This window comes from Oncorhynchus masou, unplaced genomic scaffold, assembly GCF_036934945.1.
Source record: "Oncorhynchus masou masou isolate Uvic2021 unplaced genomic scaffold, UVic_Omas_1.1 unplaced_scaffold_518, whole genome shotgun sequence".
In the NCBI taxonomy this organism is placed as follows: Eukaryota; Metazoa; Chordata; class Actinopteri; order Salmoniformes; family Salmonidae; genus Oncorhynchus; species Oncorhynchus masou.
In genome coordinates, this window is record NW_027011585.1 from 21,332 (window position 1) to 48,032 (window position 26,701).

The 26,701-nt window shown below is 42.7% G+C and overlaps 2 protein-coding genes and 1 long non-coding RNA gene across 4 annotated transcripts; all 3 read left to right on the top strand.

The window, feature by feature from the left end:
- Positions 1–560: 560 nt before the first annotated feature.
- LOC135535806 (ubiquitin carboxyl-terminal hydrolase 37-like) lies at positions 561–3,197 on the top strand. The gene is made up of 7 exons (XM_064962234.1): positions 561–766; positions 1,046–1,177; positions 1,800–1,932; positions 2,042–2,178; positions 2,343–2,442; positions 2,572–2,651; positions 2,846–3,197. Exons 1-7 carry the CDS (start codon positions 561–563, stop codon positions 3,195–3,197), a joined length of 1,140 nt encoding a protein of 379 aa, XP_064818306.1.
- Positions 3,198–3,585: 388 nt separating this feature from the next.
- LOC135535796 (uncharacterized) lies at positions 3,586–5,323 on the top strand. Of its 2 annotated transcripts, XR_010454885.1 has the most exons (3): positions 3,586–3,630; positions 4,413–4,548; positions 4,618–5,323. It is a non-coding gene; the product is annotated as an uncharacterized LOC135535796 (long non-coding RNA). The 2 variants fall into 2 exon arrangements; XR_010454884.1 differs by lacking the exon at positions 3,586–3,630 and having other exon boundaries at positions 4,297–4,548.
- An 11,618-nt stretch (positions 5,324–16,941) lies between these two features.
- LOC135535807 (ubiquitin carboxyl-terminal hydrolase 37-like) lies at positions 16,942–22,721 on the top strand. The gene is made up of 9 exons (XM_064962235.1): positions 16,942–17,147; positions 17,427–17,558; positions 19,413–19,545; positions 19,655–19,791; positions 19,964–20,063; positions 20,193–20,272; positions 20,467–20,717; positions 21,107–21,182; positions 22,019–22,721. The coding sequence occupies exons 1-9, from the start codon at positions 16,942–16,944 to the stop codon at positions 22,029–22,031; spliced, it is 1,128 nt and encodes a 375-aa protein (XP_064818307.1). The 3' UTR covers positions 22,032–22,721.
- The last annotated feature ends 3,980 nt before the right edge of the window (positions 22,722–26,701 follow it).

Here is a 26,701-nt window from a genome sequence, read left to right on the forward strand (position 1 = left end):
CCTCTGGACTGTCATGGAGACACCAGCCAGGAGGGCACAACAGTCAGGTAATCCAAACATAAATTACAGTGCCATCCGAGAGTCTCTTTGGAGAGTTGGGTTGAGTGCTACCAGACCAGGGCCAGTGTTAATCAACAGTATGAGTGCTAATCTAGGATCAGGTCCTCTCTGTCCATAATAATCTGATTCATTGATCTATGATCTAAAATGCAAAACTGGTCCGAGATCAGACTCCAAGTCGGAGACACTTGATAAACACAGTCCCAGAAAGTTATTTTCCTGAAACTAGTTTTAGCCTCTTCTGTCTACATCTAGTGGATAAAGAGAGTACTAACCTATTGGCCTGGTCTACTTGGAACACTGCATTTATATGGACAGCATTACATCATAACTACTCAGCTGTGTTTATAGTACAGTACAGTATTTAATAGAGAGACTGTGTAGAGTGATAATATCTGTGTTGGAGGTGTTAGACCTGTTTCTCTCCTTCCTCCAGACCTCTGTCTCTTCAGGAACACTCTAGTCCAATGCCCCAGAGACCAGTCTCAGCCACCAGAAGCATGACTCTTCCCAGGACCAGCTCAGCCACCAGAAGCATGACTCTTCCCAGGGCCAGCTCAGCCACCAGAAGCATGACTCTTCCCAGGGCCAGCTCAGCCACCAGAAGCATGACTCTTCCCAGGGCCAGCTCAGCCACCAGAGGGCCAGAAGAGACCCAGGGGGCCAGAGGAGAACGGGTGGCACTGCTCAACATGGAACTTCTTGGGTAAACCACAACACACTGCAAATTAATTGAATATAAGTTCTTTATTGTTTAGAGATCAGTGTCTGATATACTATGGGGATAGGGCTTACTATCGAGCATGTCCGTTTTAATAGATATTTATAAACCCATGAATTATGTCAATCTTGGTCTAAAGGACATCCACTTCTTTGTGTTAAATATAATGTATCCCGTATCCCCTGCCATTATCATCACTTTATAGAGATATGAAGGTTATGATTCATCTCTATGTGTGTACTGATGACTGCTTCTTCTTCACAGGTTGCCTAACATTGGCAACACTTGCTTCCTTAACGCCACCCTGCAATGCCTCCTGGTCCTGCCATCCTTCTCAAAGGAAATCCTGCACCAGGAACAACTCTGGAGCTCCTCCCCCTTCTCCAACCTGCTCAGGTAAGGGAAGGCTCAAAAGCAGACACTCACCCCACACACCCATTAATTGTGGTCATAAATTAAAGAAGGGACACACTCTTTTCACACCACTTCGATAGAAAGTGATTGTCGTAGCAGGTTAGGAGAGCACTTTCACTAATCCTCCCTTATCCTAACCTTAACCACTTCATACTTTGCTGTGTACTGTATTTTCGGTCTATTTTCCAGTTTATTTTGTTTTTCGGAATCTTTAATAACCCAGAAGAACAACAATGACACACTGACTTTCATGTAGGCATTTTGTAGGCCAATTTGGAAAGTGTAGAATGACTACATGACCCATAATGCTCATTGACTGAACATTCCACATTACCTTTGTAAATTTGGTAGTTTTTTAAAATGCTCTGGAATTGAGAGCAGTATCCAAACCAAATATCTTAGGAGAATAAACAATACTTTTTTTTGTTTGGCTTCATTGTCCGTCCTCAAAGGTGAAATTGCATCGAATCGAATGAAACATTTCTAACGATGGGGTGCCACTAGATAAAACATATTTGTATATACTCATCTGCCTCTTCAGGCGTAAGCCAGTAGGTTGACTCCATCCAGTCAGCTGCTAACTTACTCTCTGTCTCCCCTACAGGTCTCTGTCTGATGTGCACCGTTCGGGTCGACCTGACAGTGTGGCAAACCAGGCCTCAAAAGCAGACCTCATGTGGAAGGTCAAGTACTCCTTGTCGGGATACGATTTGAAGTATCTGGGGGACACGCAACAGGTAACTGAGGCACTACTCTCTTGTGTACGAGTGCTCTTCTTGCAAGGGTTCATTTTCTCTTTTTAATTTGCTTTTATCTTGGTGTGTTTCTTTCTCTTCCTCATCATAGGACGCACATGAGTTACTTGTCGATATGCTGTGCCAGCTGAAGGAGGAGGGCATGATTCTGAAGACACTCGGGATGAACTATACCTGCCCTGTTTCCCAGCTGGAGTTCCAACTTGTGTCGGTGCGCACATGTACCAGGTAAGAGCTCCCATTGGTTGTAATGTATCTGCTGAGAACATGATCTTTATGATCTATATATATATATATATATTACTATTACAAAACACATGGCATAACAGAAACATTGTAGAGACCTGAAACAGACTTGATGCATTTTTCTTCTCTTTGTACTGCTTCTGAAGCTGTGGGCGCGAGTCGTCTACCAGAGAGGACTACAACCACCTCTCATTGGACTTCAGCCCTGAGCGCACCTTGCTGAGCAGCCTGGCACTCACTTTCAAAGTCAGCACTTAGGGCTCAGCCCTGCATGTAGAGACTAACACCCAGGGCAAGCTGCCCACTGCCTCAGAATACGCTATCTTATTATTGTAGTGGTATCATTCAATATGTAATGCTTTTGTTTCTAACCAGAGTGAAAAGGTTGAATTCACATGTGAGGGCTGTAAAGGCCTCCACGCCTCAAAGGTGGAGCAGTTCCACACACTGCCTCTGTGAGTTGTCCCTTTATAACCTCTCATAGTACTAGCAGTGTTTAATGTCCTGAGCCTTTAGGAGTAGTTACCTTCCTGAGCAGGTTGTAGGACTTAGAGGTGTGCACCGCCAAACACATTTCACTCATCTGTTATGTTTTTGACTGGTTTCATTGTCTGTCTGTTCATCTCTCTTCCTCTCTGTTTCTGGGCAGTGTGCTGGTTCTGCATCTGAAGAGGTTTGGAGGACCTGGGGGGTTGGAGAAGCTGGAGGCTCCTCTTTTGTTTCCTTCGGAGCTGAGGCTCTCCACCCTCTGTGGGGACATGGTGCCACACCTGCACAGTGCCAGCCCACAGGCCCTCACCAGCCAGGCCCCCAGCATCCAGGGGTCCATCCCCCAGACCCTCGCCAGCCAAGTCTCCAGCCCACCTGGAGAGACCAAAGACAGCGCCCTCTTCTGTTCAGGTAGGTCATGGCACCATAACACTATTCTTGCTCCAACATCACACAAACCACCCACTCCCAAAACGGTCCTGATGACAGAGAATCTGGAAGCTGCAATTTAAAATGTTTCTCAGATATCTTTAGTGATGTATGGGAGCTGATTTAGTCCAGAGCAATTCAGACAAGTGACCACGTTTTCACAGCTCTTGATATGTATATTTGACCCCTCAGATTCAAATGAGCAGGAACCAGGGAAAGTGCTGCTGACAGCCTCAGTGGTGAGAAGAGAGAGAGAGATAGAGAGAGAGAGTGAACGCAGTGAAAAATAAGTTATGACAGAACACTGAGATAGTTATGAGGAGTACACAATGTAGTAGACCTCCTGTAATAGACTAGTACTGTAGTAGACTGTAGACAGTGTGGTGGACTGTAGAGGAAATGAGAATCCTATGATCACATGTGTTTTCTTACAGAAGCAGAAGCCAGTGCAGTCAGTGAATGGTTACTACCAGCTAACTGGCGTCGTCTCTCATTTGGGAGGCTCCGCAAACTCCGGTAAGTAAATACCATCAAACACACACATGCAGATGCACAATACATATGACATCAGCTGAATTCCAAATCACTCCCTTCTCCTTGGATCTCAATTTGCATGTTCACATGTGCCTCTGCCGAATACACAAGCATCCCGAAGCTGAGGGAGTGAAAAGTATCGAGGGTGAAGGCCAGGGATCATCAACCATTTTTTTTCTAAAATTTGTAGACTGCAAATATACCGTAGGAAGGCCAAACAGATATAATATTTGACTAATTTCAAACCTTGCTTACATTTGTGTACAACCACATATATATCTCTTTATTGTGCGTGGGAATACTTTGAAACAGATTTCCAAAATGAAAATCACTTGGAGCTGATTTGCTGGTGTTTTTACAGTCTTTTAACAATTACGTTTTATTTGGTTAGAAAACATAAGGGGCCAAATAAAATCATCCTTGGGCCAAATTTGTCTCGCGGGCCGCCATTTGTGGAACCCAGTTTTAGGGGATAATTAGACATTTCAACAGCCATTTCGGCCAAGCGAGCAAGGCTGCAGGCTTCAGTGAAGTGTCATCCCAACAAGCACTGCAATATGTTTAGAGTTTGCTCAATTTAATTCAAAAGAATGGAGAGGCATGCCTAATTATATGTTATGTATATTTGTTTATCTCTGATTTCAAAACTTGACACATGTAACAGATAAAATACCTCCCAAATGAACTGTTTAACTGTTACAAAACACTCTATTACCCACAATAGCCTGACCCTTGACCTCTAGTCTGTCTTCCTTGTTCCACAGGGCACTACATTAGTGACATATTGCATGCCAGTGGAAACTGGTTCTGCTGTAACGACAGCCAGGTGTCAATGTCCAATGAAGCCACTGTGCTGAGGACCAGAGCCCGGAGTGCCTACATGCTCTTCTATATGTTCAGGTACTGCTCACTCTCACCATCTATATTCTTGTGTTGCTATTTATGTGTACGGTTCTTTTCACCCTACAGGGCAAGAGAGCGGGAGGCCCCAGCACACAGGGCCTAACAGGGCCACCAGCATCAGCCCCAGCCTAAACAGGGGCAGCACCTGGACCAGCACTCAGACCTGACTCAACAGGGGTAGTACCAGGCCCAGCCTCAAACCCCCAGCCCAGCCTCAACAGGGGTAGTACCAGGCCCAGTCTCAAAACCCCCAGCCCAGCCTCAACCCTCACACACCTGCCTCGAAAGGGGTAGCATTTGGCCCAACATCAACAACCCCGAGCCCAGCCATAACAGGGGCAGCACTGGGCCCAACATCATCACACCCAGCCCAGCCTCAACATGGGAAGAACCAGGCCCAGTCTCAACATGGGCAGAACATGACCCAGCCCCAACACCCTCAGACCTGCCTCAACAGGTGCAGCATTCAGCCCTACTTCAATCATGCTGCTCTTCAACACTAGCATGAACATTCTTTCAGTAGCTTATGTCATCAATACCTGCCCTTGTCTTGACTACTTCACCTAATGTATAAAGTATACACACTAAATGTAGTACACATGTAGATGTGGTGGACAGAGAGTGTGATTATGTAGAGGATATAACTTCCCTTCTATTTGGTTTGGTTTGAAATCCTCCTGTTGTGAAATACACTGTGGTGTCTAACCTCTTATTCAGCATGGTCACACCGGAAGACCTGCAATATTAATAAAGACAAGCAAATGTAAGAAAATCCCATTTAAGATGATTCTGTTGACCGTTGTAACTCTTTAACTCAGGAAGATTTATGGTCTGGGATTCAGGCCGGTCCTAACAGGAAACGTGACAAAGGGAAGCAGCTGTAATGGAGCCTTCTAACACCCAATCAGGTCTGGAGGAGGAATGTCACATAAAGATTCAGAGGTGCTATGAGTATCTTTTGAAGTTACTCTCCAGTTGTATTCCATTTGAATAAATACAGACATGAAAATACTGGGCTACGGATGTGACCTTGGTTCTATGATTTTATATCATACCCCCAAGACATGCTAACCTCTCACCATTACCAATAATTGGGAAGGTTAGCATTTTATATCATACCCCCAAGACATGCTAACCTCTCACCATTACCAATAATAGGGAAGGTTAGCATTTTATATCATAACCCCAAGACATGCTAACCTCTCACCATTACCAATAATAGGGAAGGTTAGCATTTTATATCATACCCCCAAGACATGCTAACCTCTCACCATTACCAATAATTGGGAAGGTTAGCATTTTATATCATACCCCCAAGACATGCTAACCTCTCACCATTACCAATAATTGGGAAGGTTAGCATTTTATATCATACCCCCAAGACATGCTAACCTCTCACCATTACCAATAATAGTGGAGGTTGGCATTTTATATCATACCCCCAAGACATGCTAGCCTCTCACCATTACCAATAATAGGGAAGGTTAGCATTTTATATCATATCCCCAAGACATGCTAGCCTCTCACCATTACCAATAATAGGGGAGGTTAGCATTTTACATCATACCCCCAAGACATGCTAACCTCTCACCATTACCAATAATAGGGAAGGTTAGCATTTTAAATCATACCCCCAAGACATGCTAACCTCTCACCATTACCAATAATAGGGAAGGTTAGCATTTTATATCATACCCCCAAGACATGCTAACCTCTCACCATTACCAATAATAGGGGAGGTTAGCATTTTATATCATAACCCCAAGACATGCTAACCTCTCACCATTACCAATAATAGGGAAGGTTAGCATTTTATATCATACCCCCAAGACATGATAGTGAAACTCTTTTTCATAGTGGATTAGAAACACTGGCAACCACGTGACTCCCACCAGCCTTAGTTTGATCATATAATACATACTATGACTCCCACCAGCCTTAGTGTGATAATATACTACATGATATGACTCCCACCAGCCTTAGTTTGATCATATAATACATACTATGACTCCCACCAGCCTTAGTGTGATAATATACTACATGATATGACTCCCGCCAGCCTTAGTGTGATAATATACTACATGATATGACTCCCACCAGCCCTAGTGTGATAATATACTACATGATATGACTCCCACCAGCCTTAGTTTGATCATATAATACATACTATGACTCCCGACAGCCTTAGTGTGATAATATACTACATGATATGACTCCCACCAGCCTTAGTGTGATAATATACTACATGATATGACTCCCACCAGCCTTAGTTTGATCATATAATACATACTATGACTCCCACCAGCCTTAGTGTGATAATATACTACATGATATGACTCCCGCCAGCCTTAGTGTGATAATATACTACATGATATGACTCCCACCAGACTTAGTGTGATAATATACTACATGATATGACTCCCACCAGCCTTAGTTTGATCATATAATACATACTATGACTCCCACCAGCCTTAGTGTGATAATATACTACATGATATGACTCCCACCAGCCTTAGTTTGATCATATAATACATACTATGACTCCCGCCAGCCTTAGTGTGATAATATACTACATGATATGACTCCCACCAGCCTTAGTGTGATAATATACTACATGATATGACTCCCACCAGCTTTAGTTTGATCATATAATACACATGACTCCCACCAGTCTTAGTTTGATAATATGACTCCCACCATCCTTAGTTTGATAATATAATACACATGACTCCCACCAGTCTTAGTTTGATAATATATTACATGACATGACTCCCACCAGTCTTAGTTTGATAATATGACTCCCACCAGCCTTAGTTTGATAATAAACTACATATGACTCCCACCAGCCTTAGTTTGATAATATAATACATGATATGACTCCCACCAGCCTTAGTTTGATAATATAATACATGATATGACTCCCACCAGCCTTAGTTTGATAATATAATACATGATATGACTCCCACCAGCCTTAGTTTGATAATATAATACATGATATGACTCCCACCAGCCTTAGTTTGATAATATAATACATGATATGACTCCCACCAGCCTTAGTTTGATAATATAATACACATGACTCCCATGAGCCTTAGTTTGATAATAAACTACATATGTCTCCCTGCAGCCTTAGTTTGATAATATAATACACATGACTCCCACCAGCCTTAGTTTGATAATAAACTACATATGACTCCCTGCAGCCTTAGTTTGATAATACACCACATGACATGACTCCCACCTGCCTTAGTTTGATAATATACTACTTGGAATGACTCCCACCACCGTTAGTGTGATAACATGATATGACTCCCACTAGCCTTTGTTTGACAATATAATACATGATATGACTCCCACCTGCCTTAGTTTGATAATATAATACGTGATATGACTCCCACCAGTCTTAGTTTGATGACCTACTACATGATATGACTCCCACCAGTCTTAGTTTGATAATATAATACATGATATGACTCCCACCAGCCTTAGTTTGATAATATAATGTGTGATTTGACTCACACCACACTATATATTACTCCACCAGCCTTAGTTTTATAATAAACTACATATGACTCCCTGCAGCCTTAGTTTGATAATACACCACATGACATGACTCCCACCTGCCTTAGTTTGATAATATACTACTTGGAATGACTCCCACCACCGTTAGTGTGATAACATGATATGACTCCCACCAGCCTTTGTTTGACAAGATAATACATGATATGACTCCCACCTGCCTTAGTTTGATAATATAATACGTGATATGACTCCCACCAGTCTTAGTTTGATGACCTACTACATGATATGACTCCCACCAGTCTTCGTTTGATAATGTAATACATTATATGACTCCCACCAGTCTTAGTTTGATAATATAATACATGATATGACTCCCACCACCCTTAGTGTGATAATATAATACATGATATGACTGATCTCTCTCTTCAGTCAGGATGTTAAAACTGGTCTGTAGCTGGTCTCTCTTTGGTCAGGTGGTCTTAGCTAGTCTGTAGCTGGTCTCTTCCATTGCACCTCTGTCATATCTGGCTTGGTGTATATGGACTCAGACATTTTCAACAATGTTTTCTGACTATAGCTACAGTGTCTTAAAGCAGTTCAAAACAGGCAGAGGTCGATAATCCAGAGTAGTGGGGCAAGGGTACAGGACGGCAGGCAGGCTCAGGGTCAGGTCAGGCAGAGGGAGGTAAACCAGAGTAGTGGGGCAAGGGTACAGGACGGCAGGCAGGCTCAGGGTCAGGTCAGGCAGAGGTCGATAATCCAGAGTAGTGGGGCAAGGGTACAGGACGGCAGGCAGGCTCAGGGTCAGGTCAGGCAGAGGGAGGTAACCCAGAGTAGGGGCAAAGGCACAGGACGGCAGGCAGACTCAGGGTTAGGGCTGGCAGAGTGGTCAGGCAGACGGACTCAGTGTCAGGGCAGGAAGGGTCAAAACCAGGAGGGCGAGAAAAATAGAGACTGAGGAGCTGAGACAAAATGCTGATTGACTTGACAAACTGGCAACAGATAAACAGAGAGCACAGGTATAAGTACCCAGGGGATAATGGGAAAGATGAACGACACCTGGAGAGGGGTGGAGACAAGCTCATGGACAGGTGAAACAAATCAGGACGTGACAGTCAAAAGCTGACTGCTTTTGACCTTGTTGTAGGTGGGGATTTGTGGAACAGAAACATGTCATAGCTGGTTGTACAGTAACATGTCATAGCTGGTTATACAGTAACATGTCCTGGCTGGTTATACAGTAACATGTCCTGGCTGGTTATACAGCAACATGTCCTGGCTGGTTATACAGTAACATATCCTGGCTGGTTATGCAGTAACATGTCCTGGCTGGTTAGTGTTGGGACACCTTCTTTCCACCTTTTTTTCCTGATTCCTGAGTAATTTCCTGGTCTTCTGGGGTAAGTTCCACCCGCATACTGTGAAGCAACACAAACATATGCACAGACACACGCACACACACACACGATAACATACCACAATCCTCTCCTACATTCTCTCAGGAACTAATGAGGACCCATAATAAATGCAAATTCAAATACATACACCAGACACACACCCTGTTATATGATCTCTTACTACTCTGTATCACTGATTAACATATTGGATGTATCTTAATAATGTCTCTGGATGATTTAAATAACTAGAATTAGAAATCTGTCAAATACGTCGAGCGTTTGGGGCGTTTGGGGCTATTCTGTTGCTTCTATTAAGCCAGGCAATCTCAACCAAGCACAGCTCAAGTATTTGGGTCATATTCATTAGGAACCAAATGTAAGATAGAAAACTGAAACAGGGAGGGACTAACTGTACCTGTCCAATAAGAATAAAGTGTTTTGTTTTGCCGTTGTAAACCATTTTACGATGGTGTGCCCTAATGAATATGTGGACCAGGTCTGCTAATAACCACCAACCACTGACAGACAAACACAGACAGACAGACAGACAGACAGACAGACAGACAGACAGACAGACAGACAGACAGACAGACAGACAGACAGACATGCAGACAGGAAGCTGTTATTAAAGGAAGTCAGTGGTATGGCTAAATATGAGTTGGCACAGCAACACATGCTGAAATCAAAAACATCCCTAAACTCTATGTGTCGCAAATTGAACCCTTTTTCCTACATAGTGATGGACCCTGGTCAAAGGTAGTGCACTATACAGGGAATATGGTGAGATTTATTGAGATTTATGTCATTATTCACATTCTATGTAGGTCTTATGTACTGCATCTGACCTGAAAACACAGGCCACTTTTCATCCATTGATATAAGGTTGGGTTAGGATTAAGGTAATGGTCAGTTTTGTGTTTGGTCTATCATCTGGTTGTAGTTGGATGCTGGTCAGAAAAGTCCCTCTTGTTGGGTGTAATACCTACTTTTATAAGTGTTTGTCTCCCCCTACTGGCCATTCTCTACAAGCTCAGTTTCTCCTTCTATTACCGTGACCTTGAACCATAAAAAACAAGACTGTGTTGCGGACAGCCATGTTCACTCTGAACTAAGCGGCCGCGCACTTCCTCCAGGACTGCTGCACAGAAGAAACGCCATGCAACACAGAGGTGGAAGAGATTGAACTTCACTGAGTTCAACCCCATTAGTTTGCACTATAAAGATCAATGTTTTATCAGGGATCGTATCAATATTATATCAGCCTATTTTCAATGCAACAAAACATAACAAATCAAATTTTCCAAGATTGAGTCTGTGATTTTGTTGTTGGCAGAGCCACAGCACAACGGAGTAGAATTTAATTGGCAGGGGGTTGCGCAAGACTGGTCTTTCAATCACTCAGGAGTGAACGCGCTTTTCACATCAGTTCAGATCAGAGCGGCTCGTGGGCACATTTGTTGATATTCTTTGCTAGTTGACGAGTTATTAGCCCAGTTCTACATTAATATGGGTATAGGAGCACAAAACGAGGAGCCAACACTTCAAGCTGTCTTTGAAAAGCCAGACAGGTAAAAAGCTGATGTCTTAATTAAAGGGGCGATGTTGTATTTTGAGACAGGTTTGAATATGTAAATACGTTTATAGGCAGAGGTGTAGCCTACATTGTCTAATTCTCTGTATGGTAATAACACATTTTATTTTGTAGAGTGGTGTCTGGCATAATACAATTACAATACCATTTACAGTCACCTATTTGGCCCATGATGTTACAGACCAAATAAAAAATTATGAATTAATGTCAATATCTTCATAATGTAAAACGTTTTAAAAGTGTCCTGCAATGTATGCCTGCATTGAGCACCACATATAGGCTACTGCAGGCTATATCATAGAAGTCAAAAGCTATTTCATGTCACGTTCTGATCTGTTTCACCTGTTCTCAGCTCCACTGGTGCTTGGTGTTGTCATTGGTAACCTACATGTTGTCCCTTGTACAATGAAGGTTGTGAGTCATTCTCACCTTTCATTAGCATTGTGTGTGTGTGTGTGTGTGTGTGTGTGTGTGTGTGTGTGTGTGTGTGTGTGTGTGTGTGTCATCTCAGCACTGTTCTGCCCTCTGTGTGTCGAGGTCACACTGTTTTAAGTATCCAATCACATTCAATCAGGAAGCTGGTAGACCTTGTTAAAGAACATTGTTCCTTTATTTTTTGATCTGTGACTTTGTTATTCTTATTATTAAAGTGATGATCACAGGTTAATAATTGGACCCACTTTCTTTTTACTGAGCATAAGCCTACTTCAAATCACATGACATGTTTCTAATCAAAATAATGAAGAAACATTTTACAGAGTACAGTGTGACTACATACTCTCCTCTAAATCTTAACACAACAATTATTTGTCTTCCTCATTCTCTTAATTTTCTTCTTCCTCCTCTGTCTCTATCTCCTCTCCTCCTTTCAACCCTATTAGATGTGATGGTCCAAGGTCCCTCCCCTGGGATTGTATTATCCAATGTCTTGAAACAGAGTCTGTACTACAGAGTCTGAGTCTGAACTTACCTCTATGGTGAGTTCATCTCTCACTTTAACCACAAGGTGGAAGCATTACAGGGTTAATAAGTCAGATATCATGGTTAATACCAGTACCTACAGGGTTAACAACAGTCAGAAATCATGGTTAATATCAGTACCTACAGGGTTAATAACAGTCAGCAATCATGGTTAATACCAGTACCTACAGGGTTAAAACCAGTCAGATATCATGGTATATACCAGTACCTACAGGGTTAAAAACAGTCAGATATCATGGTTAATACCAGTACCTACAGGGTTAAAAACTATAAGACATCACAGTTAGAACATCACCATCCAAAGGGCTGGACAACGGGCCACTCCCTAAAAACACATGGTTCCCATGAAAGCGGTTGGTTTTGCTACATTCTTAAAACATGATTCATTATGCAGAATTTGTGTGTTGGAGTCACTTTTCATTCTTAATTGATCTACCATTTCTAACATAGGACACCACAATCGATGGGGACGCGGAGCAGTACCATTCTGCTCATCTGATGAAGGTGCACATGAATCAGTATCACTCATTATTTGCAGAAACAGATACTTGTATTTTTTATTTAACTAGGCAAGTCATTTAAGAACAAATTCTTATTTACAATGATGTCCTAGGAACAGTGGGTTAACTGCCTTGTTCAGGGGCAGAACAACAGGTGTTTACCTTGTCAGCTCAGGGATTTGATTCAACAACCTTCCGGTTACTGGCCCAACGCTCTAACCACTAGACGACATGCCGCCCCAACTGGGATGGATCCCGAGGCAAATGTGGCTGACCAGTGAACCTCCAGGTGTTCATCATTAATACTGTGACCAAGACTGATGCAACCCGAAAAAAAACATTCAAGACAGAGTTAATGAGTACTTGAGGTCACTGAGAACATCTTGACATGGCCTGCTCTCCCTTATGTCAGGAATTAAGCATCTTTGCCATGTTTACTATCTACTGTGGGCTATGTTTACTTGTCAGACTGCACAGTAGCTTAAATAAATGTGTACATTCTCAAATAGTAAACAAAACAAAAAAAATAATCAATAACATGTTTCAACCATGGTGTTTTTCTGGTTGATGGCCAATATTAAGTACAGTCAAATGCATTTGTGAATTAAATCACTTTATTGTTTAATTAATTAAGGCTCCTTTCTCTTTTATGTGCTGGAGTTATTTTAAGAATAAAGTAGGCTAGTGAAGGCAACAAATTGTTGCTTACTGAAACTCCCAATGTCATCCAATTGTTACAATAGGATTTGAAGCAAAAGCCTACCCGCGTATGGTCAACTATTTCAGCACCGTTTTGTGCTGCTCTGGGAAAAGCAAGACAACTTAATAAACATATACATTTTTAAAAAGTAATTCAAAAATATATTTATATTGTACCACTGTAGATTTTGCAGGCAGTCAGAGATGAGTCCTATTGTAAAGTGTAGCAAAATGGGCAAACTTCAATGTATTCAATGCTTAAGTAGTCTAAAACCAGATTTGCCCAACCCCTACAAATATATTAATTTATTATTATCCCTGCATTATCATTGTATAAAAGCCCATTAGATATTAATTTAGAATCCTCTAAATGTAATTAGATCTACTATTGAAAATTGTTGATCTGAATTGATCTGCAAGTATTTTCATTTTCAGTTTCCGGTAAACTCTTTGTTTCCTTTCATGTGTCCAACCAATTATTATCGGATTATTCACCATGGCAACCAGTGAAATGTATTTCTGAGTTAGGTTGGCTTGTTTTTAGAATTCACAACGAAATGCCTCCAGCTGTCCATCACCACTGTAAATATAAAGAGTGGTTATAGAGGGTGAGCGTGTATGTGTGTGTTTGTGCGAGAGAGAAACGAAACACACACAGTAACGTGTGTAAATGAGTTCCGAGAGCAGATCTGTTATCCAACGATTAGTTTCATATTAAAAACGGTCAAATGCTTCTCAAAGATGCTCTCTGGTGGTCAAACTAGCTCTAACGAGCGTTAATGGCAACAACGTCTGACACTTAAATAATACATAATGTGCCATAGAATTCTGCGGCAGCCCGCAAGTTGTGCTGCAATATGATGCAACTTTTTAAGGAAGAATCACTGGAGGAGTTGGCAAGACAGCACTAAACAGACCTGGGACTCTAGCTGGTAGGAGTTGGCAAGACAGCACTAAACAGACCTGGGACTCTAGCTGGTAGGACTTGGCAAGACAGCACTAAACAGACCTGGGACTCTAGCTAGTAGGAGTTGGCAAGACAGCACTAAACAGACCTGGGACTCTAGCTGGTAGGAGTTGACAAGACAGCACTAAACAGACCTGGGACTCTAGCTGGTAGGAGTTGACAAGACAGCACTAAACAGACCTGGGACTCTAGCTAGTAGGAGTTGGCAAGACAGCACTAAACAGACCTGGGACTCTAGCTGGTAGGAGTTGGCAAGACAGCACTAAACAGACCTGGGACTCTAGCTGGTAGGAGTTGACAAGACAGCACTAAACAGACCTGGGACTCTAGCTGGTAGGAGTTGGCAAGACAGCACTAAACAGCCCTGGGACTCGAGCTGGTAGGAGTTGACAAGACAGCACTAAACAGACCTGGGACTCTAGCTAGGGTTGGGTTAAGTTTAGGTAAGAAGAATTGTTTAGGGGTTGGAGGTTAGAAAACAAAATTCATGCCAGCAACCTTGTGTTATGTCTTCCATTCAACACCAATTTATCACCAAGCAAGTGTATTTAACACGCACTGTGCACTGTAAGCTCTGACCATTGAGCTTTAATTGAACCAATCACATTCATTATGTGTGTCACGACTTCCGCCGAAGTTGGCTCCCCTGCCTGTTTCGGGCGGTGCTCGGCGGTCGTCGTCACCGTCCAACTTGTCGCTACCGATCCCTTTTTCGTCTGTCTGTTGGTTTTGTCTTATTAGTTTCACCTGTGTGTATTTTAGTTTAATTAGCTTCCCTATATATAGTAGGTTGTCCCGCCCTTGTTTTGTCCGGGATTGTTTTTGTTACTCTGTTGGAGTGTGGGTTTCATGTGTGTATTCTCCGGACTGTTTGGGCGCCCTGTGTGTTGGCGTGACCGTTTGTTTGCCAGAGAATAAATTCACGATATACTGAACCCTGCTCTCTGCGCCTGATTCCAACCCAACACTCCTAGTATCCCGTGACAATGTGCCTGAGACAGAGCTGCCCTCAGGGCAAGATTGAATACGGAAAACTGTTCTTAACCAATCTGGATTGTTGTTTGAGGTTTAGGCTAAATCTCTACCACCTGTTCACATTCTTTTAACCAAAACTTTGTCCATCTGCTAGTGAACAAGAGAAAAAGCATTTAGCATTTAAATAAACCGATAACCAAACCACAACATGGAAGCTATCAAAAAACTTGTAAGATGAAGATGAATGCACTTAAAATGCCTTTATTGTGGTCGTACGTTTAATGAAACAACATACAAAAAAAATGAATGTAAAAAAAGAAACGAATACAATGGAGCATATTATCTACAACATTGTATGTATACTGCATAACTTTGCTCTTCAATAAAACATATTTGTTCATTGAACAATATATTTTAAAATGTTATAGATTGGGTTGCCAGATGGTGGTGTCATACATGACCGATGACATCACAATGGTCTTAAAGCCAATTTGAACAATGGGTTAATGAGGAAATGTATCAGTCTTCATTGGTTATCGACATGGCTTGTTTCTGCTGGTGCAAAAAGGTATGAAATCAGGTCATTTAATCAATTAACAACTACTATCATTCTGGAGTAGTATTTTTCTCTTAAACCTAGTGGGAAGAGTACAAGTAAAATGACATTCTGATTGACGAATACGTAAAAAGTGTACATGAAATGTACATGAAGTTCGGCTATTGCAAATGTCACTCAATGTAACCTGTCTATACTGTGTTATTTGAGGTTTAGGATAGATACCTATAATTCTCCATTTAGGCCAACCTCTTCCTACTCTTATGACCCCCTCTTCCATTGGCTGGGGATCTGGGGGGGAGTATTTAGCACTATCACATTTTCTTGTCAACAGAAAAAACGTCAGAAAGCAAATTCAGTTGATGTGGAGCAGAAGGCAAGAAAGAAGAAGGAGAGGGGCACTTCATCCCCCTCTCCAATTCCATCTGACCGTTCTGAACGGAATGGCTCCGCTACCTCTGACCCCTCACCCTCTGACCAACTCTCCTCCCTCCATCCACCTCCCTCTCCTGTTAAATGTGCCTCTCAGCCTTGCTCTCCTGCTAAACAACCCTCTGTACCCCGGTCACCTGCCAAAAACCCTTCCGCAGTGAAATTCTGTCCAGTGGTGTCCCACCCTTGTTCTCCCTCTCCTACCAACCCTCTGGACCGTCATGGAGACACTAGCCAGGAGGGCACAACAGTCAGGTAATCCAAACATGAAGTACAGTCCCATCCGAGAGTCTCTTTGGAGAGTTGGGTTTAGTGCTACCAGACCAAGGCCAGTGTTAATCAACAGTATGAGTGCTAATCTAGGATCAGGTCCTCTCTGTCCATAATAATCTGATTCATTGATCTATGATCTAAAATGCAAAACTGGTCCGAGATCAGACTCCAAGTCGGAGACACTTGATAAACACAGTCCCAGAAAGTTATTTTCCTGAAACTAGTTTTAGCCTCTTCTGTCTACATCTAGTGGATAAAGAGAGTACTAACCTATTGGCCTGGTCTACTTGGAACACTGCATTTATATGGACAGCATTACATCATAACTACTCAGCTGTGTTTATAGTACAGTACAGTATTTAATAGAGAGACTGTGTAGAGTGATAATATCTGTGTTGGAGGTGTTAGACCTGTTTCTCTCTCCTTCCTCCAGACCTCTGTCTCTTCAGGAACACTCTAGTCCAATGCCCCAGAGACCAGTCTCAGCCACCAGAAGCATGACTCTTCCCAGGACCAGCTCAGCCACCAGAAGCATGACTCTTCCCAGGGCCAGCTCAGCCACCAGAAGCATGACTCTTCCCAGGGCCAGCTCAGCCACCAGAAGCATGACTCTTCCCAGGGCCAGCTCAGCCACCAGAGGGCCAGAAGAGACCCAGGGGGCCAGAGGAGAACGGGTGGCACTGCTCAACATGGAACTTCTTGGGTAAACCACAACACACTGCAAATTAATTGAATATAAGTTCTTTATTGTTTAGAGATCAGTGTCTGATATACTATGGGGATAGGGCTTACTATCGAGCATGTCCGTTTTAATAGATATTTATAAACCCATGAATTATGTCAATCTTGGTCTAAAGGACATCCACTTCTTTGTGTTAAATATAATGTATCCCGTATCCCCTGCCATTATCATCACTTTATAGAGATATGAAGGTTATGATTCATCTCTATGTGTGTACTGATGACTGCTTCTTCTTCACAGGTTGCCTAACATTGGCAACACTTGCTTCCTTAACGCCACCCTGCAATGCCTCCTGGTCCTGCCATCATTCTCAAAGGAAATCCTGCACCAGGAACAACTCTGGAGCTCCTCCCCCTTCTCCAACCTGCTCAGGTAAGGGAAGGCTCAAAAGCAGACACTCACCCCACACACCCATTAATTGTGGTCATAAATTAAAGAAGGGACACACTCTTTTCACACCACTTCGATAGAAAGTGATTGTCGTAGCAGGTTAGGAGAGCACTTTCACTAATCCTAACCCTTTTCCTAACCTTAACCACTTCATATTTTGCTGTGTATTGTATTTATGGTTTATTTTCCGGTTTATTTTGTTTTTCGGAATCTTCATAACCCAGAGGAACAACAATGACACACTGATTATCATGTAGGCATTTGTAGGCCAATTTGGAAAGTGTAGAATGACTACATTACCCATAATGCTCATTGACTGAACATTCCACATTACCTTTGTAAATTTGGTAGTTTTTTAAAATGCTCTGGAATTGAGAGCAGTATCCAAACCAAATATCTTAGGAGAATAAAAAATACTTTTTTGTTGTTTGCTGCGGGCGATTCCCTGATCCACCTCTACGCAGACGACACCATTCTATATACTTTCGGCCCGTCATTGGACACTGTGCTATCTAACCTGCAAACGAGCTTCAATGCCATACAACACTCCTTCCGTGGCCTCCAACTGCTCTTAAACGCTAGTAAAACCAAATGCATGCTTTTCAACCGATCGCTGCCTGCACCCGCTTGCCCGACTAGCATCACCACACTGGATGGTTCCGACCTTGAATATGTGGACACCTATAAGTACCTAGGTGTCTGGCTAGACTGCAAACTCTCCTTCCAGACCCATATCAAACATCTCCAATCGAAAATCAAATCAAGAGTCGGCTTTCTATTCCGTAACAAAGCCTCCTTCACTCACACTGCCAAGCTTACCCTAGTAAAACTGACTATCCTACCGATCCTCGACTTCGGCGATGTCATCTACAAAATTGCTTCCAACACTCTTCTCAGCAAACTGGATGCAGTTTATCACAGTGCCATCCGTTTTGTCACTAAAGCACCTTATACTACCCACCACTGCGACTTGTATGCTCTAGTCGGCTGGCCCTCGCTACATATTCATCGCCAGACCCACTGGCTCCAGGTCATCTACAAGTCCATGCTAGGTAAAGCTCCGCCTTATCTCAGTTCACTGGTCACGATGGCAACACCCATCCGTAGCACGCGCTCCAGCAGGTGTATCTCACTGATCATCCCTAAAGCCAACACCTCATTCGGCCGCCTTTCGTTCCAGTACTCTGTTGCCTGTGACTGGAACGAATTGCAAAAATCGCTGAAGTTGGAGACCTTTATCTCCCTCACCAACTTCAAACATCAGCTATCTGAGCAGCTAACCGATCGCTGCAGCTGTACATAATCTATTGGTAAATAGCCCACCCATTTTCACCTACCTCATCCCCACAGTTTTTATTTATTTACTTTTCTGCTCTTTTGCACACCAATATCTCTACCTGTACATGATCATTTATCAATCCAGTGTTAATCTGCAATATTGTAATTATTCGCCTACCTCCTCATGCCTTTTGCACACATTGTATAGAGACTCCCCTTTTTTTTCTACTGTGTTATTGACTTGTTAATTGTTTACTCCATGTGTAACTCTGTGTTGTCTGTTCACACTGCTATGCTTTATCTTGGCTAGGTCGCAGTTGTAAATGAGAACTTGTTCTCAACTAGCCTACCTGGTTAAATAAAGGTGAAATAAAAAATAAATACAAAAATTCATTGTCCGTCCTCAAAGGTGATATTGCATCAAATCGAATGAAAAATTTCTAATGATGGGGTGCCACTAGATAAAACATATTTGTATTTACTCATCTCATTCAGGCGTAAGCCAGTAGGTTGACACCATCCACTCAGCTGCTAACTTACTCTCTGTCTCCCCTACAGGTGTCTGTCTGATGTGCACCGTTCGGGTCGACCTGACAATGTGGCAAACCAGGCCTCAAAAGCAGACCTCATGTGGAAGGTCAAGTACTCCTTGTCGGGATACGATTTGAAGTATCTGGGGGACACGCAACAGGTAACTGAGGCACTACTCTCTTGTGTACGAGTGCTCTTCTTGCAAGGGTTCATTTTCTCTTTTTAATTTGCTTTTATCTTGGTGTGTTTCTTTCTCTACCTCATCATAGGACGCACACGAGTTACTTGTGGATATGCTGTGCCAGCTGAAGGAGGAGGGCATGATTCTGAAGACACTTGGGATGAACTATACCTGCCCTGTTTCCCAGCTGGAGTTCCAACTTGTGTCGGTGCGCACATGTACCAGGTAAGAGCTCCCATTTGTTGTAATGTATCTACTGAGAACATTCTCTTTCTATATATATATATATATATATATACAGTGTATATTACTATTACAAAACACATGGCAACTTTGTAGAGACCTGAAACAGAAACAGACTTGGTGCATTTTTCTTCTCTTTGTCCTGCTTCTGAAGCTGTGGGCGCGAGTCGTCTACCAGAGAGGACTACAACCACCTCTCATTGGACTTCAGCCCTGAGCGCACCTTGCTGAGCAGCCTGGCACTCACTTTCAAAGTCAGCACTTAGGGCTCAGCCCTGCATGTAGAGACTAACACCCAGGGCAAGCTGCCCACTGCCTCAGAATACGCTATCTTATTATTGTAGTGGTATCATTCAATATGTAATGCTTTTGTTTCTAACCAGAGTGAAAAGGTTGAATTCACATGTGAGGGCTGTAAAGGCCTCCACGCCTCAAAGGTGGAGCAGTTCCACACACTGCCTCTGTGAGTTGTCCCTTTATAACCTCTCATAGTACTAGCAGTGTTTAATGTCCTGGGCCTTTAGGAGTAGTTACCTTCCTGAGCAGGTTGTAGGACTTAGAGGTGAGCACCGCCAAACAAATTTCACTCATCTGTTATTTTGTTGACTGGTTTCATTGTCTGTCTGTTCATCTCTCTTCCTCTCTGTTTCTGGGCAGTGTGCTGGTTCTGCATCTGAAGAGGTTTGGAGGACCTGGGGGGTTGGAGAAGCTGGAGGCTCCTCTTTTGTTTCCTTCGGAGCTGAGGCTCTCCACCCTCTGTGGGGACATGGTGCCACACCTGCACAGTGCCAGCCCACAGGCCCTCACCAGCCAGGCCCCCAGCATCCAGGGGTCCATCCCCCAGACCCTCGCCAGCCAAGTCTCCAGACCATCTGGAGAGGTCAAAGACAGCGCCCTCTGCTGTTCAGGTAGGTCATGGCACCATAACACTATTCTTGCTCCAACACCACACACACCACCCACTCCCAAAATGGTTCTGCTTTTTTAGAACAGAGTAATTCAGACAAGTGACCACGTTTTCACAGCTCTTGATATGTATATTTGATCCCTCAGATTCAAATAAGCAGGAACCAGGGAAAGTGTTGCTGACAGCCTCAGTGGTGAGAAGAGAGAGAGAGATAGAGAGAGTGAACGCAGTGAAAAATAAGTTATGACAGAACACTGAGATAGTTATGAGGAGTACACGATGTAGTAGACCTCCTGTAGTAGACTAGTACTGTAGTAGACTGTAGACAGTGTGGTGGACTGTAGAGGAAATGAGAATCCTATGATCACATGTGTTTTCTTACAAAAGCAGAAGCCAGTGCAGTCAGTGAATGGTTACTACCAGCTGACTGGCGTCGTCTCTCATTTGGGAGGCTCCGCAAACTCCGGTAAGTAAATACCATCAAACACACACATGCAGATGCACAATATATATGACATCAGCTGAATTCCAAATCACTCCCTTCTCCTTGGATCTCAATTTGCATGTTCACGTGTGTCTCTGCCGTATACACAAGCATCCCAAAGCTGAGGGAGTGAAAAGTATTGAGGGTGAAGGCCAGGGATCATCAACTAGATTCAGCCTCGGGTCCATTTTTTTTCTTAGCCAGATGGGAAGGGGTGTGGAACAAAATTACTAAAATTTGTAGACTGCAAATATACCGTAGGAAGGCCAAACATATATAATATTTGACTAACTTCAAACCTTGCTTACATTTGTGTACAACCACATATATCTCTTTATTGTGCGTGGGAATACTTTGAAACAGATTTCCAAAATGAAAATCACTTGGAGCTGATTTGCTGGTGTTTTTACAGTCTTTTAACAATTACATTTTATTTGGTCAGAAAACATAGGGGGCCAAATAAAATCACCCTTGGGACCAAATTTGTCCCGCGGGCCGCCATTTGTGGAACCCTGTTTTAGGGGATAATTAGACCCTCCAACAGCCATTTCGGCCAAGCGAGCAAGGCTGCAGGCTTCAGAGTGAAGTCTCATCCCAACAAGCACTACAATATGTTTAGAGTTTGCTCAATTTAATTCAAAAGAATGGAGAGGCATGCCTAATTATATGTTATGTGTATTTGTTTATCTCTGATTTCAAAACTTGACACATGTAACAGATAAAATACCTCCCAAATGAACTGTTTAACTGTTACAAAACACTCTATTACCCACAATAGCCTGACCCTTGACCTCTAGTCTGTCTTCCTTGTTCCACAGGGCACTACATTAGTGACATATTGCATGCCAGTGGAAACTGGTTCTGCTGTAACGACAGCCAGGTGTCAATATCCAATGTAGCCACTGTGCTGAGGACCAGAGCCCGGAGTGCCTACATGCTCTTCTATATGTTCAGGTACTGCTTACTCTCACCATCTATATTCTTGTGTTGCTATTTATGTGTACGGTTCTGTTCACCCTACAGGGCAAGAGAGCGGGAGGCCCCAGCACACAGGGCCTAACAGGGCCACCAGCATCAGCCCCAGCCTAAACAGGGGTAGCACCTGGACCAGCACTCAGACCTGCCTCAACATGGGAAGAACCAGGCCCAGTCTCAACATGGGCAGAACAAGACCCAGCCCCAACACCCTCAGACCTGCCTCAACAGGTGCAGCATTCAGCCCTACTTCAATCATGCTGCTCTTCAACACTAGCATGAACATTCTTTCAGTAGCTTATGTCATCAATTCCTGCCCTTGTCTTGACTACTTCACCTAATGTATAAAGTATACACACTAAATGTAGTACACATGTAGATGTGGTGGACAGAGAGTGTGATTATTTAGAGGATATAACTTCCCTTCTATTTGGTTTGGTTTGAAATCCTCCTGTTGTGAAATACACTGTGGTGTCTAACCTCTTATTCAGCATGGTCACACCGGAAGACCTGCAATATTAATAAAGACAAGCAAATGTAAGAAAATCCCATTTAAGATGATTCTGTTGACCGTTGTAACTCTTTAACTCAGGAAGATTTATGGTCTGGGATTCAGGCCGGTCCTAACAGGAAACGTGACAAAGGGAAGCAGCTGTAATGGAGCCTTCTAACACCCAATCAGGTCTGGAGGAGGAATGTCACATAAAGATTCAGAGGTGCTATGAGTATCTTTTGAAGTTACTCTCCAGTTGTATTTGAATAAATACAGACATGAAAATGCTGGGCTACGGATGTGACCTTGGTTCTGTGATTTTTAATAGGGGACGTTAGCATTTTATATCATACCCCCCAGACATGCTAACCTCTCACCATTACAATAATTGGGAAGGTTAGCATTTTATATCATACCCCCAAGACATGCTAACCTCTCACCATTACCAATAATAGTGGAGGTTGGCATTTTATATCATACCCCCAAGAGATGCTAGCCTCTCACCATTACCAATAATAGGGAAGGTTAGCATTTTATATTATATCCCCAAGACATGCTAGCCTCTCACCATTACCAATAATAGGGGAGGTTAGCATTTTACATCATACCCCCAAGACATGCTAACCTCTCACCATTACCAATAATAGGGAAGGTTAGCATTTTATATCATACCCCCAAGACATGCTTACCTCTAACCATTAACAATAATAGGGAAGGTTAGCATTTTATATCATACCCCCAAGACATGCTAACCTCTCACCATTACCAATAATAGGGGAGGTTAGCATTTTATATCATACCCCCAAGACATGCTAACCTCTCACCATTACCAATAATAGGGAAGTTTAGCATTTTATATCATACCCCCAAGACATGCTAACCTCTCACCATTACCAATAATAGGGGAGGTTAGCATTTTATATCATACCCCCAAGACATGCTAACCTCTCACCATTACCAATAATAGGGAAGTTTAGCATTTTAAATCATACCCCCAAGACATGCTAACCTCTCACCATTACCAATAATAGGGAAGGTTAGCATTTTATATCATACCCCCAAGACATGCTAACCTCTCACCATTACCAATAATAGGGAAGGTTAGCATTTTATATCATACCCCCAAGACATGCTAACCTCTCACCATTACCAATAATAGGGGAGGTTAGCATTTTATATCATACCCCCAAGACATGCTAACCTCTCACCATTACCAATAATAGGGATGGTTAGCATTTTATATCATATCCCCAAGACATGCTAACCTCTCACCATTACCAATAATAGGGAAGGTTAGCATTTTATATCATATCCCCAAGACATGATAGTGAAACTCTTTTTCATAGTGGATTAGAAACACTGGCAACCACGTGACTTAGTTTGATCATATAATACATACTATGTGTGATAATATACTACATGATATGACTCCCACCAGCCTTAGTGTGATAATATACTACATGATATGACTCCCACCAGCCCTAGTGTGATAATATACTACATGATATGACTCCCACCAGCCTTAGTTTGATCATATAATACATACTATGACTCCCGCCAGCCTTAGTGTGATAATATACTACATGATATGACTCCCACCAGCCTTAGTGTGATAATATACTACATGATATGACTCCCACCAGCCTTAGTTTGATCATATAATACATACTATGACTCCCACCAGCCTTAGTGTGATAATATACTACATGATATGACTCCCGCCAGCCTTAGTGTGATAATATACTACATGATATGACCCCCACCAGCCTTAGTTTGATCATATAATACATACTATGACTCCCACCAGCCTTAGTGTGATAATATACTACATGATATGACTCCCACCAGCCTTGATAATATAGTACATGATATGACTCCCACCAGCCTTGATAATATAATACATGATATGACTCCAGAAGCCTTGATAATATAATACATGATATGACTCCACCAGCCTTAGTTTGATAATGTAATACATGATATGACTCTATATCATATTACATACATACATACCTACATGAACTATTATACAACTCTATAGCTCTACTCTATTCCACAGGAGGAGAGAAAGCATCACACAGATCCTTAGATACAGTGACAGAGTCAAAGGAGGCCCTCTGGTGGACGTAGTACTAACTACAGGTACAGCTGTAGTGTTGGTGACAGAGACCTGGATGGATGTAGTACTAACTACAGGTACATCTGTAGTGTTGGTGACAGAAACCTGGGTGGATGTAGTACTAACTACAGGTACAGCTGTAGTGTTGGTGACAGAGACCTGGGTGGATGTAGTACTAACTACAGGTACAGCTGTCGTGTTGGTGACAGAGACCTGGGTGGATGTAGTACTAACTACTGTTACAGCTGTAGTGTTGGTGACAGAGACCTGGGTGGATTTAGTACTAACTACAGGTACAGCTGTCGTGTTGGTGACAGACCTGGGCTGGTTTCCCAAAATAATTTTAAGTCTAAGTTCATCTTAGAACAAAAGGATCCTGTGGTAATAATGATGGAGCCTTACGATGCCCCAGGGTCACGTTCTCGGCCCTGGGGATAACCGCCTGTTACGCTCATTGATAGAAGGAGACCAAGGTGCAGCGTCGTGCGCGTACATTTTCTTTAATCATAAATGTTCCACCAAAAAACAATAAACAACTCAACGAACGTAAAGCTAGGAGTGCAACACATGCAACACAAAAAGACAAGATCCCACAACAGAAGTTGTGAAAAAGGGCTGCCTAAGTATGATCCCCAATTGGAGACAACGATAGACAGCTGTCTCTGATTGGGAACCATACCCGGCCAACAAAGAAATGTAAACATAGATTTCCCACCCTCGTCACACCCTGACCTACCAAATAGAGAATTAAAAGGATCTCTAAGGTCAGGGCATGACACCGCAGTAGAAGTGTTGAGAGTCAATGTGCGGGGGCACCGGTGTCGAGGTAATTGAGGTAATTATGTACATGTAGGTAAAGTTATTAAAGTGGCTATGCATAAATAATAACAGAGGGTAGTAGCAGCGTGGGGGGGGGGGGGGGGCAATGCAAAAGCCCTGGAAGCCATTTGATTCGCTGTTCAGGAATCTTATGGCTTGGGGATATAAGCTGTTTAGAAGCCTCTTGGACCTAGACTTTGTGCTCCGGTACTGCTTGCTGTGCGGTAGCAGAGAGAACAGCAGAGAGAACAGTCTATGACGAGGATGGCTGGAGTCTTTGACCATTTTTAGGGCCTTCCTCTGACACCGCCTGGTATAGAGGTCCTGGATGGCAGGAAGCTTGGCCCCGGTGATGTACTGGGCCTTTCGCACTACCCTCTGTAAAAAAAAAAAAAAAAATCAAATGTATTTATGAAGCCCTTCTTACATCAGCTGATGTCACCAAGTGCTGTACAGAAACTCGGCCAGTATTGAGCATACAAAGGTACATATTCATTTTCATCTCATTTGGGAATGCACAAACACCATATACTTATTTTTAAAGTCTTTCACTAAACAGTGCAAATGAAAATGTATCCGTCACATGCGCCCAACACAACAGGCGTAGTAGACCCCACAGCGAAACGCCCACCCACAAGCCCCAGCAACAATACAGCTAAGAAAATACCGAGAAATAAAAGCAAATAATAATTGAAGAGCAGCAGTAAAATAACAATAGCGAGGCTATATACAGGGGGTACCGGTTAGTCGAGGTAATTGAGGTAATATGTCCATGTAGGTAGAGCTAGAGTGACTCCGCATAGATAACAAACAGAGAGTAGCAGCAGCGTAAAAGAGGGGTCTGGGTAGCCCTTTGATTAGCGGTTCAGCAGTCTTATGGCTTGGAGGTAGAAGCTGTTAAGAAGCCTCTTGGACCTCGACTTGGCGCTCCGCTACCCTCTCCACTACATGCATGTATTGTAATAAACGATAGAAATGTACGGTTTCTAAACAATAGAAATTATTAAAATGCACTCCACAATCTAAGTTCATCAATCACAATAAATTAAAGGATTGGGGTATAACACACACGGTGATGTTTCCTCTGACCACTGA

What these genes read in the sequence shown, in the direction of transcription:
- LOC135535806 (XM_064962234.1), top strand. Translation starts at nt 561, where the DNA reads ATGACTCTTCCCAGGACCAGCTCAGCCACCAGAAGCATGACTCTTCCC. An exon ending in CTCAACATGGAACTTCTTGG is followed by an intron (nt 767 to 1,045) that starts GTAAACCACAAC and finishes TCTTCTTCACAG; the next exon opens with GTTGCCTAACATTGGCAACA. An exon ending in GCCTGGCACTCACTTTCAAA is followed by an intron (nt 2,443 to 2,571) that starts GTCAGCACTTAG and finishes GTTTCTAACCAG; the next exon opens with AGTGAAAAGGTTGAATTCAC.
- LOC135535807 (XM_064962235.1), top strand. Translation starts at nt 16,942, where the DNA reads ATGACTCTTCCCAGGACCAGCTCAGCCACCAGAAGCATGACTCTTCCC. An exon ending in CCCTTCTCCAACCTGCTCAG is followed by an intron (nt 17,559 to 19,412) that starts GTAAGGGAAGGC and finishes TCTCCCCTACAG; the next exon opens with GTGTCTGTCTGATGTGCACC. An exon ending in ATCTGGGGGACACGCAACAG is followed by an intron (nt 19,546 to 19,654) that starts GTAACTGAGGCA and finishes ACCTCATCATAG; the next exon opens with GACGCACACGAGTTACTTGT.